This window comes from Seriola dumerili, unplaced genomic scaffold (assembly GCF_002260705.1).
Source record: "Seriola dumerili isolate Sdu_G_001 unplaced genomic scaffold, Sdu_1.0 BDQW01000025.1, whole genome shotgun sequence".
Taxonomy (NCBI): domain Eukaryota; kingdom Metazoa; phylum Chordata; class Actinopteri; order Carangiformes; family Carangidae; genus Seriola; species Seriola dumerili.
This window is the reverse complement of record NW_019174280.1, coordinates 19,899,811-19,918,726: the sequence shown is the minus strand read 5'-3', so window position 1 is coordinate 19,918,726 and position 18,916 is coordinate 19,899,811. Positions and strand designations below refer to the sequence as shown.

At 38.2% G+C, this 18,916-nt stretch overlaps 1 protein-coding gene across 1 annotated transcript; it reads right to left on the bottom strand.

The window, feature by feature from the left end:
* Positions 1 to 120: 120 nt before the first annotated feature.
* On the bottom strand, positions 121 to 3,648 carry LOC111238109 (alpha-1,6-mannosyl-glycoprotein 2-beta-N-acetylglucosaminyltransferase-like). The gene is made up of 2 exons (XM_022767514.1): positions 3,573 to 3,648; positions 121 to 3,454 (listed from the first exon to the last, which is right to left on the bottom strand). The coding sequence occupies exon 2, from the start codon at positions 3,190 to 3,192 to the stop codon at positions 1,933 to 1,935; it is 1,260 nt and encodes a 419-aa protein (XP_022623235.1). The 5' UTR covers positions 3,193 to 3,454; positions 3,573 to 3,648; the 3' UTR covers positions 121 to 1,932.
* Between the last annotated feature and the right edge of the window lie 15,268 nt (positions 3,649 to 18,916).

Sequence of the window (18,916 nt, the reverse complement as noted above, 5' to 3'; positions counted from 1 at the left end):
AGATATTGGAATAATTAATAATTAAAAATGTGTCTCAATTAAACAAAATTATACTGTCACTTCAAGGAAACCTGGATAAAGTATTACCAGTTTTTCTTTTTTTAAATCCATGACAATACAAACATTCAACGTCTTTTATTTTCCCATTTGGCAAACATTAAGTGAAAAATAAACAGCTATTTCAAGTGATGATCAGAGGGAACAAGAGCAAAAACAACAATAAATGTTGGTCTCATTCTCAACAGCTATACATCTTACCAAGTAAGGAACCATCCAACAACATACTGTACATACACACATCAGAGAAAGTCATTATCATGTTTATTTTTGCATATTAGGCCATGTTCTTTCATAATGTATTGTGCTTTTCAACATAAAATATAATCTCATTTACTTTATTATCACATTCATTTCATATTTCTTGAACAGGAATCTCCATAAGACACACTGCAATGCACTGATATCAGGTTAAGGCACTTATCTGGGGCACAAGCAAGATGCCACAGTGAGGCAATAATTTTACCAAATTGTAAAATTAAGATTTTTTTGTGAAATTAACATCCACCATCAATTTTTCCCTCAACATCTCATGAATAGACACAATCATAAGTATCTATCAGAACAAACATGAGTCCCCAGCATTGACAAATAGTCATACAAGTACTAGATCAATAACAATAATGTCATCAGTTCACCTTTAAAAATCACTTCAACACAGGTGTGGGCACAAAGGAAGTATCAAAAGGCACTTTTGGTCAGCTTGAAGGCAATAACAGAATCATTACGATCATGTTAGTTTTCTTAGTTTTATACTGTAAAAAGGCAAGTTCAGCTTAAGTGAGATATTTTTTTTTTAAACTACTGAATGAATGCCAGAAAATGAAACATCTGTGTTTGCTTTTCTCTAAAATCCCAATGGAATTCATTCTTTTTTAACTAAGAAGGTGCAAATATAGAAATGCAGAGTCACACATGACTGATGTTTTCAGAAACAAAATCTTGAACAAGACTCCAAAAGGTCACTTCCTCCTATCAGAAAGCAAATTTACACTGACAACCAAAAAAATAAATCAATATCAAGCTCTCGTTGTTGCAACCAGGGTTCAGTACATCAGAGAGTAGGAGACTGATAAAGTAAGTGGTGTCAGTCAGACTCTCCTCAGAAAAAAGACCTCTAGTTACAACAGAGAGAAACTGAAGTTTACATTCAGTAACAAACTCCATTATGTGTAAAAAAAAATCACGTTGACAGGAAAGTCAACTCCAAAGACAGCGACTGCTCAATAAACTAGAGCTTCCCATTATTTTGAAGATTGTCATACACATTTTGATTATACCTATACCTATGTACATTACATGTGCTTTTTCTTTTTTGCACATAAAACCGTACCATAAAAAGCACACATGAAAAAAAACATTGCGAGTGAATGTTCCATGACATTGCTTCCCCACACACTAACACACTGAACTTTTTGTGAATAAAGAACATCCTATGCAGCGCTTCCACTCAAGGAAATATATCTGCAAATAAAAATTGCAAATGATTCTGTGTATATGCACACACTTACAGGTCACTGTTTTCCCATCACTGTGCAATAAATCTAACCCACTGTTTTGGCTTGTAAGACACCCAGAGATAAATAAATCTGGTGACATGTAATTGAACAGCATGGCTGAGCTTGCACGGATTATACACAACACAAACATCAACAAAGTCTTTGGCAACTGTGCAGCTTTGGTGATTAAAAGAAAATTAAAGATCTAAAAACAAGTTCAACTCTAGTTGTGCACATGCAACATGCTTGGACTTGATTTGGTTCTATTTCTTGGAAGACAACACATTACAGCCTCTAAACCCCTGAAAAGTTGTGTATGATGGCACATTTGCAGAATAGCAATGAACATGCATATTACTGAGAGAAAAGATACAGTTCAAAGACGTTTGGCGTAGTTATTGCAAAGAATATGGTCTCGAATGTCTCCCCATCCTCCGTTCTTCATGTGTGCCTTGTGCTCGACTGCTTCTGCACCATTAAGGGTAAGAGATGGAGGGAAGAGGCCATCCTTGGCCATTTTAAGCCCCTCCTCGACCTTCTGCGAGGCCCATTCTGGCCTGCAGTTCTCCTTCTGGTGAAGACCACAGTCTCCCGTGTGAAGAACCCTGGACCCCTGTGCTACGAGCACTTTGAGAGGCTTTGGTATGCAGGTTCCCGAGAGGTGCTGCAGAGTCCAGTCCCAGTTGTAGTCGTCATAGGTGCAGAACTCGTTGCTGCAGCCCATGAGTTTATAGTACACCTCCCTGGATATGGCCATACCTATGTTGTGTTTAGTGGACATCCACCCAGTGGTCAGCACCTTATTGTACAGTCTGGTAAAATCAGTCAGGCCATTGTGGTTACCCAAAGCTAGCATGTCACAGTCCGGGCAGGTGTTCTTCCTGAACTCTATCATCGACTTATAAAAATGGAAAAAGTCAGGTAAGATGTAGTTGTCCTCCTCCAGGAAGATTGCAAAGCCACTGTAGCCCTGCATAGCGTGCACTCGCTCCCACACAAAGTGCAATTTCCACCACCAGTGGTGTTTGGTTTGAGTGATGTGGGCTTCCCTATAGTGCCCATAGGAGTCAGGGTGTTCTGCGTTGAGGCATCCTGTTTTGACAGCGCTGTCCTTGGATATGTCTCGGGGGCAGTCTCGTGGATCCTGCCCAGGAAATTCATTGGGATACAGCTCAGTGCTGAAAGGGAAATAAATTTGCAGTACCTTGCAGAAAGTTATCCCTTGCACAATAGCATTTATTTCCTTTGAAAAATAGTCATGGCTGAAGATAAGAAGGAAGCTGTGGACCTCAGCAGCTTTCTCCAGTGACTTGATAAGCAGTCTGAGGTATTCAGGCCTGTTGTGGACCTGCACAACCAGCACCAGTTGAGGCTCCCCTGGAAACTTATCCGCATTGTGAACACACTGCTTGTAATTGGCATTGTACACGGACTGAGTCAGTTCTGGCAGCGAACCAAAGTTGAACTTCACCACTTCATCAGAATGTATGCCCCGGTTTACCTGAACCACGTTACTGGGTCCACTTGTGTCATTATCGGAGACTATTAATACACGTGTTGAAAACAAGAGAGTCACGACTACAAAGGAAACACCCAAGAGCGCGAGCAGATTCCTTTTGACCAGCCGAAACCTCATTTTCTCAAAGTAAAAACAGACTCAGGAGCAGAACAGCAATGGCTTTCATTCACCTTGTCGCGCGTGTCTTCATTGTAAACTTGCCTGAAACATTGTTTTCTCGTGCGCAGAAAATCAAACTCCAACGTCGCGTGACGCGTGTCATAAACCAAATGTCAAGCGTTTCTTTGATGGTTTCTTTTCCTCTCTCAGGGATTGTCTCTCCACTTGAAAACCGTGTCATTTGGCACAAACAGTCGCTTCAGCCGCTTGTTTTTAGCACCTGTGGGGAAAAAAAGTAGAACAAAAGCGAACCGAGAAAGTTCGCATTATACACAAGTTTGCGTAATGCCACACTAAAAAACAAGCTAACGCGCAACAGTTAGCTTAATTTGACTCACCCGAGCTAGGTGTAATGTGTCAACACGTTCATACCAGGAAGAGGATGATGGGACTATGATACATCTTGGGTAAAACTCATTGACTGCTGACGTGTACAGTCCAGCCAACGGGAGAGAGACAGAGATCCTGCTCTGCGAATCATTGTCCTACCTATAGTTGTGTAATATGAGAAGGAAATGTAAATAAAGCTCAATTTGAATAGAGAACAAGATAAACTTTTATAGAAAGTAAGTAAGCCTGTCTATAATGTATTTACACTTTCTTAAAAACATATTAGGCCTATGTAAATAAGAATTCTCACCCGCAAAAGTAATATATATAGGCCCACGTGTGAAATATATGTACATAGAAAATAAAAACATGTAAAAGTGATATATGAAACGTAGTATAAATTGGAACAATTTGTTATATTGACATACAGTGTATGTCTTGCCCTTAAAAATATGTATGTTTATGTATACAGTATGCTCATGTTGTAGACATATGTTACATAGATATATATCCATCCTAAAGCCTTTCAATACATGTTGATATTATATAAGAGTCACTTTTCCAGAATGGGAAAATGGACATGTTTAAGATTAATGAGAAATTAATGAGTAAAACACGTTTAAACATATAGAATTTTTATATATTGTTTTAATAAATTGCATATATGAATTATATATCATTAATATATATGGTTGCAACATGTTATACCATATAAAAATCGTCATATACTTATAATAATGTATGTAGCCAACATATAAAAATTTTACTATGTGTTTTTCATGTATGTTATAAACTTATATTTTCATATATTCAGAGGATGCATATTAGATAATAATATATCCCTTTATAGGTGATATATATGGCAACATCGTATTGATATAGGGACATATATGTCATATTTTACCCTTTGTTAGGACAATTGAAATGTAGCTCAGGTGCTTCCCATTTCTCTTGATCATCTTGTTTCTATACCTTGATTGGAGTCCACCTGTGGTAATTGAATTGAATTGATTGGGCAGGATTTGGAAAGGCAGGGGAGAACTGCCTTGGTAACAGAGGTGACCAAAAACCCAATCGTCACTCTGAGCTCAGCTTCAGAGATCCTGTGTGGAGATGGGAGAAACCTCCAGAATGACAACCATTTGAGGCAGCTCAGTCTTGGTTTCATCAGACCAGAGAATCCTGTTTCTTGCAATGTGAAAATCCTTTAGATGCTTTTCTTTTTTGTTGTTGCAAACTTTCACCATCAGGATGATCTGCCATAAAGCCCAGATGGGTGAAGTGTCCAGTCTGGGGTCTGAATACTTTCTGTATGCACTGTAACAAAGTACCTTTACTCAAATAGGCCTACTGTACAGAAGTACCAGTTTGAGGTATTTAACATATTTTCTTTTCATGCCACTTTATACTTCAGTTACATTTTAGTGGGAACTATTGTACTTTCTACTCCACAACATTTTTTTTTACAGCTGAAGTTACTTTACAGATTAACATTTTAATATACAAAGCAAGACTTTATAAAATATGATGCTTTTCTACAAATTACAATTCTTTTTCTTACAGTATATAAAATTTATTTTATTTCATTTTATCATTTTAAAGTTTGGACTATGGTGGTTTGACAAAACAAGGATTGTAAGAGAGTCTCTTTTGGCTCTGGTGAATATTGATAGTTATTTTTTACAAACCGGACCATTAATTAATTGACGAAGAAAATAATCAAGATTAATCTATATTGAAAATAATCAATTCTCCTATACAGAATAGTTAAAAAATTAGTTCCATTTCAACCAATTACAACAGTAAAATGCTGCTTATATATTAAAGGAGTAATAAAATTCCATCACTGATCCTGGACATTATCCACCCATAAGAACTGCTCAGCCCTGAAAGAAAACGTCCCAACAGGTTACCTGTATACAGGTTTGACTGGTTGAATTGGAATCAGTTGTGTTGTTATAAGTCTTGCCTCAAACATATAACAAAAGGGGAAGGGGTGTTATACCTGAAAAGCTACAAGGCTGGAAAACTTGATACCCCTGATAGGAGGGGACTTTACAACAGGATATGGAACTAGAGATGCTGGGAGTGGTGTCAGATACTGGGGCAGAATTAAGCTTATATAGGACACTGTAGTGTTGGAGAATACCTCTGCTATTTCTTAAGCCACCCTTTGTTATCCTGTTTTTATCCTCTCATGGTATTCATCATCATAATGTCCAACCCTAGAGGATACTGTGATAGATATGCAATATCCACAGTATAGTAACAGGAATTAAATTAAAATCTTTTTTTGACACAAATTGCTGCTGGTTTATGTTTAAGTTTAGTTTAAGTGTACACACTTGTGATAAAGGCGTGATGTGAGTCGTGACAATACATTATCACATTTCTATTCTTTCTTTTCTGTGGTTATTTAAATTTTTCTACCACATTTGATGCTTTTATTCTATTTACTTTTGTGTCAGTATAGGAAGGAGTGTGAAGATATTTGACTTGCTATGAAAATGAGGCATAAAACCAATATGTAGTTCCCCTTTTTACACTATTCAATTACCTAAAACCTTATCAGCAATATTTCTAAATTACTGGGCATTCAACCACATGTCATTTCCTTTTACTTAATTTACATAACTACTTTGTACCTTGGAAAGTCAATGACAGGCTGTGAATGGCAGGCTTACATACAGCAGTTACTGTAACATATGTTAATGCCTGAAATGGCAGTTGAGAGAGCCTCTTTGTTTCCAGGAAATAGTGTAGGCACCACACTGACATCTATCAATATTTCCCAGGGTTTATCAGGGAGGCTGTGGACACAGTTCAGCTTAACAAATTCTCTCTTCTGTGTAGTAATTATTCATAACAGTTCATCTTTCACATAAACTACAAATAGTATCAGAGGGTTTTATTTAAATAGAGACTTCCAGTGTGCTTCTGTCAGGAGCTGAAGTGGAGGCGTTTACTGAGGCCTCCCTGTGGCTGATCAGCAGATAACATGAACCATGCTGATGAACACAAAACAGACCTACAGAAGCAAATGATGTTGGTCAGATTCAGATTCAGCACATTTTCAATTACAGCTACAATCAAAACCATCCATCTATCCATCTTTACTCTACACTTCCTGTTTCCTAATATGGTCACAGAGGCTGCAGTCCACCCCAGCATGCACTAGGGGAAAGAAGAACAGCACTATTATTAACGCATTATTTTACAGGTCCCATTGTTTCCTAATAGTTTCCTACAAAGGAACTGACATATCACAGTAAATTCTCAAGTAGGTTAGTCAGACAGAAGTGTGTGATCTGATACTAATTATAGGTTAAATAGACACAATGTTCAGTTGGTACACTTCCTGGGGCGTCTCTGTGGTCTGCTCACTCCCATTTAAACTTCTGCATGTCTGGTTCAAATACAGCCGGGAAGTTTTGTTGCACATCACCCCCCTCTGTCTCTCTTCATTTCCTGCCTGCCGCTCCATTATATACAACCAGGAGTTCAGAATTTGCAGTACAAAGTACAATAAATACTCATACGCTCTGTATCTGAAATTGGTGTCGGCAGTTCTTTTTAATTCAGCACTATCCCTCCCAAATACACACATACACACATATACACAATCGAGTCCAGGTGGCGTTGGAGTTTCTCATGGGAACAGACTGTAAATATTGTATATACTCTATATATAAATATAAACTGTATATAAATAACAGTTTTTCAGATGGAAAAGGTCGTCTTCATCTGGCAGTTCAGTTTTAAATTAACAACAATTTAAATCTCTGAAAGGAGCCATTAGACTTCTTTGCACTATAGACATATTGACTTGTCATAGCAGGAAGAGCAGAGTTGGAACCGACCATTGAGCTGGTTATGAATCAGATTTGTGCATTTTTAAATGTGTGATGACTGATGGGACCGAGTTAAACTGGGTTTGTTGCAGTTTGGGTCACTTGGTGTTGACAGTCTGTAAATCATATAGTTTGTGATATGTAAACACTGGAATCTTAAGTCTTCAGATTCAGTTGATGCCAATTGTTTTCATAAAGAACTTTTTGATATTTGCGACTGAAATCAGCAGCCGATGACATCACTTTTGTGTTACCAGTGGGGCACATGTCGGTAGATAAAGGGCTTCACCTGAAGTTTGCTTCGTTTTAGGTTCACGCAACTCCTATTCCCTCTATAGGCTGCGTTGCCCAAGCCTCTCCATCCAAACTCTGTACGTTTTTCCTCCTTCTTTGACCTTCTCAGTGCAAATCGTGCTGCATATGAATAGAGCAAGCTGTTGGTTGCCATCCATGCTTCTTTTGGTAAAAGAAAATGCAACACTTGAGGCGTTCTTGCAGGATTTACTCACCAAACCTCCAGCCATTACTGACCAGTCGTTCAGTGTGTTGCCTGGTGTGTTTCCTCAGTTGTTAGGGTTATTCTTCTTCCTGACAGTCAAAGACAAAATCTGGGCAAGTTATGAGAAACAATCTTTATGTGTGGTTTGTTCAGTCTTTGTAGGTTTCAGCTAGACTATTGTTTTTACTGGAAATGGGGAAAACTATGATGGCCAAAGCAGTGGCAGCTGAGTCAAATGCCGAATTCTTCAACATCAGCACTGCCAGTTTGACCTCTAAATGGCAAGAAGCTTGGACAAGCACTCTTTGCGGTTGCCAGAGAATAACAGCCCTCTGTCATCTTTAGTGGACAGATTGCTTTGTCAAAGGAGGGAGCAAGAACACGATCCCTCTCGTCAATTAAACACAGAGCTCCTCACTGGCGTCGATGGGGTGCAGTCAGCAGTCATTAGAGAGTTGGGACCAGAACAAGATCAATGTTTGGCTGCTACTGAGATGGGTAACATTAAGAGGAAAGACTCTGAGGATTCACTAATATGCAGTGTTACCTCTTGATATGTTTACGAAATGGAACGAAGATTTTTGTTATACAACAGCTTTTTTGACCTTTTTAGTTCACTCTTACTTGTAACAGGAGAACAGTTCAAAAGAATTCAGGCCCTGAAGAGTAAAAAGTTTACAAATGACTAAGAAGCAAAATGTCAAACTATTACTTTGAGTTTAAAGAGGACAGCTCTGTGGTTTAGTGGCTCATAATGTGGCCTCACAGCAGGACGGTTGTGGTCTTCATCCACTGCAGCTGCCTTTCTTCTTTGTGGAGACTGCATGTTCTCCCTGTGGGTTTTCTCTGGGTGCTCCAGTTTCCTCCAATGCTCCTACAAAAGAACAGAAAAAATGAAAAAATATTATTATCATTTACTGTAGAAGTGCTGCTAGTGCTATTAATTACACTTGTGCATTCCTGCTATGAAAAGGCAAACTGTCTACTGTGAAAAAGGCCAAGGCGTCTTCACTTTCACTTTGACATGTGTTGATTTGCATTTTTCTCAACTGATCTCTCTCACCAAACTGATGTAATATAAAATGTTTTAAATTGTTTTGGATATCAATGGCGTCTCTTCTGTTTATGATGATGATTGACACTGTATTTTAATTAAAATGTGACAGATAATTTATGCCTGAAGTTAGTTTTGATATTTATATGCACATACCTACTTGTGGCATGGTGAGAGACAAGCTGGATTTCTTATCCTGCAGCTGCTTCCTGCAACTGAAGTCATGTCAAATCTGCATCTGCAACAGTCCCACGTTATCACAACCACACTTTACAGGAAGTGTTATATTGCAGCTGATCAGATAACCTTGCGTCAATTAAAGGGAGAGTCACTGGCAATAGAGGGAAGACAGTCATGGTGGAAAAATGTTAAACTGCGCTCTATCTTGTTGATTATATCTTCTGGAGAAACATGCCAGAACCCTTTAACCCTCTTTGTTCTACCAACATATTCAGACATGTGATAAAAGCTCTCTCATGTTATTGACATTCTCTTTATTACAGGTTTTGTTTTGCGCTGTTGATTTTTATTTTTATTATTATTTTGGGTTTCTTTGCACTGTTGTTTTTTCATGTCATTGTCATTGTTTTCTTAATGTGTACACTTTTTAATGTCTACTCTTTGTGCCCTTTAAATTGGCCCCTTGGGCACAAATAAAGTTTCTGGACTTGAATTGAAAAAGTAAAAATGAGTCATATTCTCCAAATGAATGAGACATACATGTGCAGTTTTTTGTAGCCACTAGGTGGCAGCAGTGAACCAAAGAACACTTTACGTCTTATTCTGAAGTTTTGACTGTGGTCACAAGAGATGGGACTTGGTATTAGTATTGGTATTAGTATTAATATTGTGATGTCCTGTATCTTAACAAACTTTTATATACACTCAGCATAGTGGCTCACCAGTGTCTACATTGCTCAAATTCTGAATTAAAATAATTTCATTAAAATGATTGATTTCTATTATATTAATTGGATGTGAGTTCTCCTGAATGTACGTGCATTTACTGATACGAACAGGTTTGTTGCCACATTTGGACATTGACGATTAGCCTGGTGCACGACACAGGCAAGGACAAGTTGCCTAAAAAAGACTGAAGGTCCCTGTGTGCCCGTAATACATTCCACACACAACAGCTTTTTCCACTCTGAAATTTGGATCACAGTCTCATCCAACAGGCCCCGGACAAATATTTCTCTCTGTGAGCCGCAGGTGGCTGCATTTCAAGATTTTTTTTTTTTTTCTTTTTTCCCAAAGCGCAATATGAGGCCAAGAGCAGGCATTTCAGAGTTACACGCCATCTGAGAAAAAGCCCGGATGTGATAAAGAACAGTTCAGTTTGATAATATTTATAAGCTCCATTCTTATAAATAGGATTTAATCGAATTTTCTGCTTAGGCCTGTGGTGCATTTGTTGCCAGCAGCACAATCTTCCCACATGAGTTTGCACAGGGATGTGCTCTGGGTTTACAGCCTCTGTCTTTTGGCTCCCATTAAAGAAAAGAACACTGGTTCTATTTATAAACCTGATTTAAGAGCTGACTTTCTGACAGTTAGATAAGAGGGTCCAACCACTCAATGCACAATATTATTTATCAATGTCATCAAGTCACAGATATTTCCGAGATATTGGTATTGGTATTGTATAGATATACTTTAAGTAAACGGGCTGATTCCTGGTTGCAGTTTAGCACCACCTGCTGTCAGATTAGCTGAGAACCACACTATAGACCAAAGACTTTGCATGAAGTGTTGGAAAGTCAGTTCAGTTCAATTTTTTTATGGTTTCCTATAATTTTTTTATAGGAATATGGCAATATTTATTATAATAGCTGTGCAGAGGAGTTTTATTGTGGAAGCTTTGGGCAGGAGTCAGACAGTGTGAACAAAATACTGAAATTCAGCTGTTCTGCATCACTCAAGGAGACATTAAAAGACTTTAAAAAGCTACCAAGACTTAAAAAAAAGGATATAAATAGAAACTGCTAAATGACCACAAGAGACTCACAACAACCCAGATATGTGCAACATGACTAGAGAAATGCAAAACACCTAAGAGACACAAAATGACCAAAAAGAGACACAGAACAATCAACATGAGAAGTACAACAATTACTAAGAGACACAAACAACCACAAAGACACAAAAAACATCTAAAAAGAGACACAAAAATGACTACAAAGAGAGGCAAAAACAACTAAAAAGAGGTACAAAACCAAATAAAAATGTAGGTGTCTTGCTCTTATAAGCAGGAGGGACAGGGGGGATTTTATATCTTGGTGCCCAGGGGCTCTATGTCTCACAATAAGCATTCAGAAATCAAAGCATCAAACACCAGGATATTCTGACTTTTAGTCCCTAGTATGAACCAACCTTCAAAAACAGTGGATCCTACATTTCCCATGTGTCTTCAGTTTGACCATAACCGGATGGTAATTGTTGCAATTACGTCCATTTTTCAAACTCAATGACCCCAGTTAATGGAATTTATTAAAAATATGTCATCTCCACGCCTGAGCCAAGTCAACCCTGATTACATCAGTGGGTTCATTTCCCATGACTTTAGAAAGCTCGACACACTGAGTCGTGCTCTTCATGAAGATTAAACCAAACTTCACGTGTAAAATTGGAGGAGCATCTCTTTAGCAATCTAACCTTTGAAGTCAACGCAGTTGTATTGTTAAAATCCTCCACATATGCATCTTTCTTTCAGCGACACTGGGAATAATAATGGCAGTGCAGTGGAAAATGATGTTAGAATTCAGGTCTGTTTACACTTCAGCAAATAGGTTTCAATAAAAACACATGACCTTCTTACAGGAGGCAGCTGAAAGGGCTCCCTGTAGACGCACTGTTGTACTTCACCGTACACAGTGTTAGAGGATTTGTTTCAAACCTTTGTCTGAATGTATACTGCGGCTGTAACTTAACATGTTCACCAGTGGAAACAGCATTCCTCTGCAGGGAGGTCCCCGCATCTGAAATGAACAACTGCAATCATGACGGTCTCCTCTTACAGGCCGACCCCCCTCCACCCCAATAAAAAACACTGCTGTCACAGTCTGCACATGTTCAACACTCGGCCGGCAGTCTTATAAGAGTTACCAGGCATCCCCCACATTCTTAAAAGACACATCCCTGTGTAATTGTTGCAATAAACACTCAGTTAGACAGTGCTGGACGTTTGCCCACAAGAACAAGAGAACTCCTTATCCTGGTGCACACGCTTCCTTCTGCCGCACAAGACATTTTACTACTCGACCTTGACAGGAATAAACTGGAGAATGACAAATGAAGAAACAATAGGATATGTTTGTGGAAATCATTCTTGCATTATGTAATCTTGAGCTCTCTGTGCACATCAAATCAAAGCGCATGGTCTCACTCACCATGTGTGGAGCCAAATGTTTACTTTAACTTCTCTGGCACCACCTCCAGACTGTTAATGTGATCACTGTGGATTATAGGATTAAAAATTAATAACACTCAGGTTACATGTTGAGATTATAATGTACGTTTATATGTTTGTGCGGGAACGCTACCTCTCCCGTTACAACTGTTGAGGTGTCCGAGAGCAAGACGATTGGCCCCAGCTGATCATGGAGCGAGGGGGCTTCCTGGAGGAGGCTTCAGGAAACACAAGAGCATCCTATGTAGAAACCTTTTGTTAGAACACATCACTCAATTACAAATCTATCATGAAAGCAGGAAAAACCAAAACACCAAACCAAAGAGCCCAACAATGAAACAGGCTTCCTGATTACTACGCCAAGTACAGTTCACAGATTTAATGTTTAGATGACAAATCTACATTTAAATCCAGACCATAATAACTGCTCTAACTGAGCATTTATGGATCCACAACAAGGCCAAGTGAATGTTTTGACGACAGAAGAGCAACAGAAGAACAATTACTCTAATGATAATACAATTTCTTTAAGGAATAGCATCAAAGGATAAAGAACATGGACATGTACTGTAAGATCATCGGACAGTATTTTATTTGATCTACCCCGGATCACTCTGTTCTCATTCCCTCCTCTTTTCTTCTCTCACTCTCTCACCTCCACTCATCTATCTCTGGAAATATCCTGCTGACTGCTTCTGCTGCTTTGCTCATATTCATCAAGTCAAGTCCAGTGTAATCCTAGAACATGTGTTCAAACGTTTTCATCTTCAAGTTTACATGATCATCCTAATAAAGTTCCCAATAGGCTTCTATAATGACTTTAATATTTATAATTTTAGCCTGTTATTTTTTCCACATGCTTTTAGGATGGAGCACTAAATCATAATCATGGATTGTGCATTTAAAGGAGAATCCAATGTGAAACATGCTGAACTCTCCTCTAGAGTAAGAAAGCAAAGGGAGAACCTTAAAATGTGCAATGTCATCCCAGTTTGCTCTATAACACTGAGTGGGGCTCTGATGCTGCAAGGCCATAAACTATTTGTGCTTTAACATAATACTGCAAAATAACAAAATGTAAAACAAAGTGACTTAATACTTTCTAAATGTACTGATGTATCTGTCAAACAGACATCTCTTAGTATTCTTTCCTAACAGGTGCTTCCCACCAGGAAGTTTCTCTAGGACGAGGTGTAATTTATACCATGTACAGCTGAATTCATGCATGATAACTTGTTTTTGTAGAAAATTTATAAAATGTCATTAAATGCACATTTACAGCGACCTCTTTTTGTATAGTGTATGTTTGCATTTATTCTTTACGAATAAAAATCTTTTCTAAAAATATAACACAGAGTTTAACGTCTCAACATTAACAACATTATTATCTAGTTAATATTTATCTTTATGTTAAGTCATCTCTGACTGGATATTTATAACGTATATGGAGAAGTGCTAGTTGTCGTTCCGTTTATGCCACTCACCAAACAAAATTATACACTGTAACTGAGTGAATAAATGATGAAGATGTCATAAAAATAAAACAATTTTTCACGGTGGAGTCTCATCTACAACCCTGTGTCAAATGATGAATAGATGAAGCTTGTATACAAGGCGGTTTTGAACGAAACTCTGTGTGTGTAAAGGCTAATCCACAAGCGTAGAATTGAAATCCACAAATGCCTTTTCGCTTCACAAATAGAAAATTGATTCAAAAATGTCTGTTTGTAAATGTTGTACATGTTAGGATGATGTTCACAAATGACTTTCATTTATTTGTAAATTAATTGAATGTATGAATGTATTCCCAGATATGTTTATATTTGATGTTTTGATTTGCTGGTCCATTCAGAGGGATTGAGAGAATTAATAAATATATATAAATTATGCACGTACTGCCTCCATGCGTGTATGGAACCGTGTGCCGAGGTCATAAAAGGTCAGCAACACTTATGAGGCTTGTCAGCCTTCATTTACTGTTGATTTATGTGTTGTGAAATTGATTTTTATATCTCCAGTTTTCTGTTCCAGCAATAGCAACAGGCGTTTGCTGTTTTCTGACTTTTCCATTTGAATGGAAAAACAAAGTCCTGCTTCTCTCTTGGCAGAAGGAGCCATGGGAAACTTCTCTCTATTCCACAACATTTACAGGCATTACAAAGATTATGAAAATGAATGAGACCTTATCATGATATATTTATACAGACGAGGACAAAAGCTTTAATCCTCGATACCTCAGCATTCCCATGTGCACCAAATGACGCAGATACAAAATCTAACAACAACTGGAAAACTCATGCCCATCCAGGATGAGATTTTGGTTACAAAGATTTGAAATAAGAAACACCCAAAAGAAACATACATGTCCTCCTGTAAAAAAAAGAGCCCATAAGTCGTTTGTGCAGCAGGCTATTATGAACTATAGTTATGTTTTGTTGCTAACAAAGACCCCTAACAAAGAAGAAATTTTAATAAAAATCTCAACCTTTTTCCTGAACCTAGTTTTCTGTGAAACCATGGCAACCGGAGTCCGGTACGTCATTTGTATTGCTGCTGCTGCGTGTGTGACAAGAGTTAATTAGAAGTTAATTTTATCATAATCAAAATCAAATCAGGCCATTTCCATTTGCTCAAGCAGATCTGATACAGTTTCTGAATTCAAGTGATTTAAAGTAACTTTCCAGTATGATTCATGGCATCCAGACAGGAAAGCCATTTTTTTTTCCTTGTGTTCCACTTTTACCACAAATGTTTCATTAAGAAGTTTAGATGTTTTCGTGGGATACAGACATAGTCTGCAAAAATCAACTCCAAAACTGAAACAATCCAAGCCTCAAGTGTTTTGTGCTGCTGTTTGCAGTTCATCATAGTTCAACAATTGTTTCCAAAAGTAGTTTGAAAAGAGATAAGAAGTTGAAAATGGATCTACCAGGAGGGATTATCCAGAGACACTGGGGGATTACAGTATAACAGCACACACACAGATGTGGTTCCCAGCTCTAAGTCTACATGTGCGTTCCTCTGTTACATCAGAAATGTAGAATTAAATTACACACTGAGGTCAGAGCTGAAGAACATGAGGACGATTTAATGCTGAAACCCTGCCAGTAAAAACATTGTGTAGATTGTGTAATGTTTTAAGATTCATACCTAAAAGTGTACACCCTTCAGCTGTTGTTTTACTAAAGAATCGTTATATAACTTTTGTATTACTACTTTTAGAGCTGCACTCATCAATATTTTTTGTATAAACAATGGGTCAAATGAACCCTCTGCAAATTATCACCCGACTGTGCAGCTTTCCTGAATTTCACAGAGTGCTCTGTTATCTTTTAGTTAATTCTTTTGGCTTTACAGAAAAATTACTGTTTTGGTTTATCAGTGTTCAATCGTTGATGGATGCAGCATCTGTTTTCATCCAAAAACAAACCAAGTATATGCTACCTGCTCAGCACTGCATGACAGACTAGCTGGGAGTGTTGAAGAGCAGTGAACTACGTGTAATTAAACGAGTAGTTTAAGTACATTTTGCAGTAGCTTGCTGGTAGTTTAACTACATTCATATACACACAGTGATTCAAGTAGCCTAGTTAAATAACTTTCTTGCCATTTTTGTTTAGTGAACTACTGAAACTTCAAACAATTATATTATAGACCAGCCCGCACCACTATGAAGGCATACGCAAGCAATGCATTCGTCAGACAGTCACCACCACACACTTGCTCTTCCTGTAGTGCATGTGCAAAAGCCAAGCATGGGCGTTGCTCAGTGCTCACACTGAGATACTAACAACATCATCATGCATAAACCGCCCGAATCTCAGCCTGAGGAAGAATCACCATATTTTCCCAACAACCAAAGCTGACATTCGAGCACTTTCCCATGAACAGTGGGGTATATTTTTTTTGGTAGGCACTTTTTGTGATGCATGTGACTTTTTTGTATATTGTCAATTTCATCTTTTTTTTTTTTTACAAAGTAGTTTGAGCTACTTTTTCTAAGTAGCTTTAGTTAACTAAATTTGATTTCTTCTTAGCATAGCTTCACACTAGTTCAGCTTCTTCCATTGTAAAGTAATTGTTAGCTCACAAAGCTACACTGCTAGCTGGTGAACATGTAGCATTTAGCACCAATAGAGGGACAGAAACACAACTCCCAATGAATGCTAATGTTCTCTGCTGGATCTGTAAACTGTTATGTCAAAGTTCCCATACTTTACACTTTATTTTGTTATTTGCTATCTAGTTTTATGTGAGCCAATCAGAAGAGAAGCTCTGAGTCTCTTCTCTGATTCGCTGACTGTTGATCTAATAAAAATATAGCAGATTTCAAGTGAACACCAAATCCTGCAAGGTTGGATGGTGGGTCCAGGTGGGCGGGGCTTTGGGCATGGCCGAGAGCGGTGACTGCTTTGTTGTGACATCACAAAGTTACAGAAGTCCTGACGGCTGTTTTAAGGCTCAGTTTCTAAATACAGGCTGTGTGCATTTCTCTGTGGACTGAGGCTTTGTTACTTTCACAGTATTAATATAGAACCTAGACCTGCTAAACCTGCTCAAAGAAGACATGGACATCTTCCTTTATACAATATAGGACCTACAAGATGATAGTGTATCAGTGTTGTCCAAAAAACATCTTTAAAACCACTCATTCAGCAGAGTTCATTTTTCAAATGTTCATTTGTGAGTTCAGTGTGTCCCAAATAGTGATACTTTCAACAAAATGTGACTTAAGATTTTAGGTGGAGTGGCACTTTAAAAATTAACACACCACATGTTTCAAATATTTGTGGTTCTCGTAATTGTGAACAGTTGTTCCTGATGTTTTAGAGAATCTCTTCAAAGTAGTAACTCAATGAAAAGCTTGTCTGAAGACAGCTCTGTGGACACGTCAGTTCACCAGGGGAATAAAAATTAACAGCAGCACTGCTGAAATGTGTCTTTTTTTTTTTTTTTTGACTGATCCCATTAGTTGAATCAGCCTATTGTACAAAATTTTCCCTTGCGTGTTGCCCTGGTGATTAAACAAATGACTTCATTGTGCTAAAACCCACAACGGTGCAGCTCAGCCCTGCTGGGGTTAAAAGCAGTTGGTTTCGTTCAGAGAAAAGCTATGAGCTAACTGCACATACATCATGATCCTGTCAGATTATCAAACAGACAGAAAACTAATTTCTTCACTTATCAGGACTAAATGAGAACATTATTCTGGTCAGCACAGTTTTTAATCTCAGTTTTAGGATCAGAGACATTTGGGCTTGGGTTTACACTACAACTAGCATAATGTTTTGGATAAGGGTTTAGGGGTTAAAGCAACCCTATTTACATTTCTTTTAAACAAACAGCTGTGAAGAAGAAGAGCAATATTGAATCACTAGAGTAGGGGAGACTGGGGATGGTTGTAACATGGGTCAGTTGTAGCACTTCCAATTTCTCCAATCAGGAACAAGTTACAAATCACCTGATTCACTCTATACCTGCTCTGCCTGTCTATTTTCATTGTCCTTCCATTCCTCTGTATAATATTTTTTTATTGTAAAGCACTTTGACCTACATCTTTTATATGAAAAGTGCTCTACAAATAAAGTTTATTATTATTGTTATTATTATTATTATTATTATTAACAGCTGTAGGCGGAGAAAAGAGGTGAGAGTGGGGGTTCGGGAGATAGAGGGAAGGTTGAGGGGTAAGTTAAGGAGGGATGGGGGTAAGGTAGAGGAAGGGTGGAGAGGTGGAGAGTTGAAGGGGGGGGGGGGGGGTGAGAGCTACTGTCCTCCAGTCTGAGTGGAGCAACCAGCCGCCTCCTCCACCTGACTGTCGCCGTCACACTTCTTATTTCTGTGCATCCAACTACAGATCCCGTCTTCTCCTTTCCTTTGCTCTCCATCTTTGCCTTCTCCTGTTTTTGTTTCTTTTTCTCTGCCTCCTTCTCCTCCCTTTTCCTCTTCTTCTGTTCTTCGTTCTCCTCTTTTTCTGTGCCTGCTTCTCCTCTTCTTTTTTCTTCTTGAGTTCTGCCTTCCCCTTCTTTTGTTTCTTCTTGATATCCTCCTTCTCCTTTTGTTTCTCCTCCTGCTTCTGCTTGTCTTTCTCCTCCTCCACCTGTGTTCTTCTCCTCTCTGAGCTCTCTTCTCTGCCGGCGACCTCATTTAATGGTCAGATGAGTCAAATACATGTAAATTATGATTTTTTTATTAAACGTCGCATTTCCTGCTTTTCCAGACTTAATAAATTAAGTCTATTGTTTAATTATGTGGAAATTAAGTCAATCCAAAGCTTTTCTCTCTTTACTTCACCACTAAACACTATTTTTTTTCTAAATAAAAAGTTATTGAAGCGTCAAATAAAACTCACTAACATGCTAATGGCCGGTTAAAAAATGTGTTAGCCTGTTAGGTTGCTAAGGAGACAGTAACTTTACACCGGTTATTCAAAAGATAAGTTTCTATGTGTACAGCTTCTGTCTCGTATTTGTCTGTAAATCACTGTTTTCTAGTGGAGCAGTTTTTACTATAATGGAGGAGGTTGTGGAGGATTCAGC

Coding starts and splice junctions, on each gene's coding strand:
- LOC111238109 (XM_022767514.1), bottom strand. CDS start 3,192: ATGAGGTTTCGGCTGGTCAAAAGGAATCTGCTCGCGCTCTTGGGTGTT.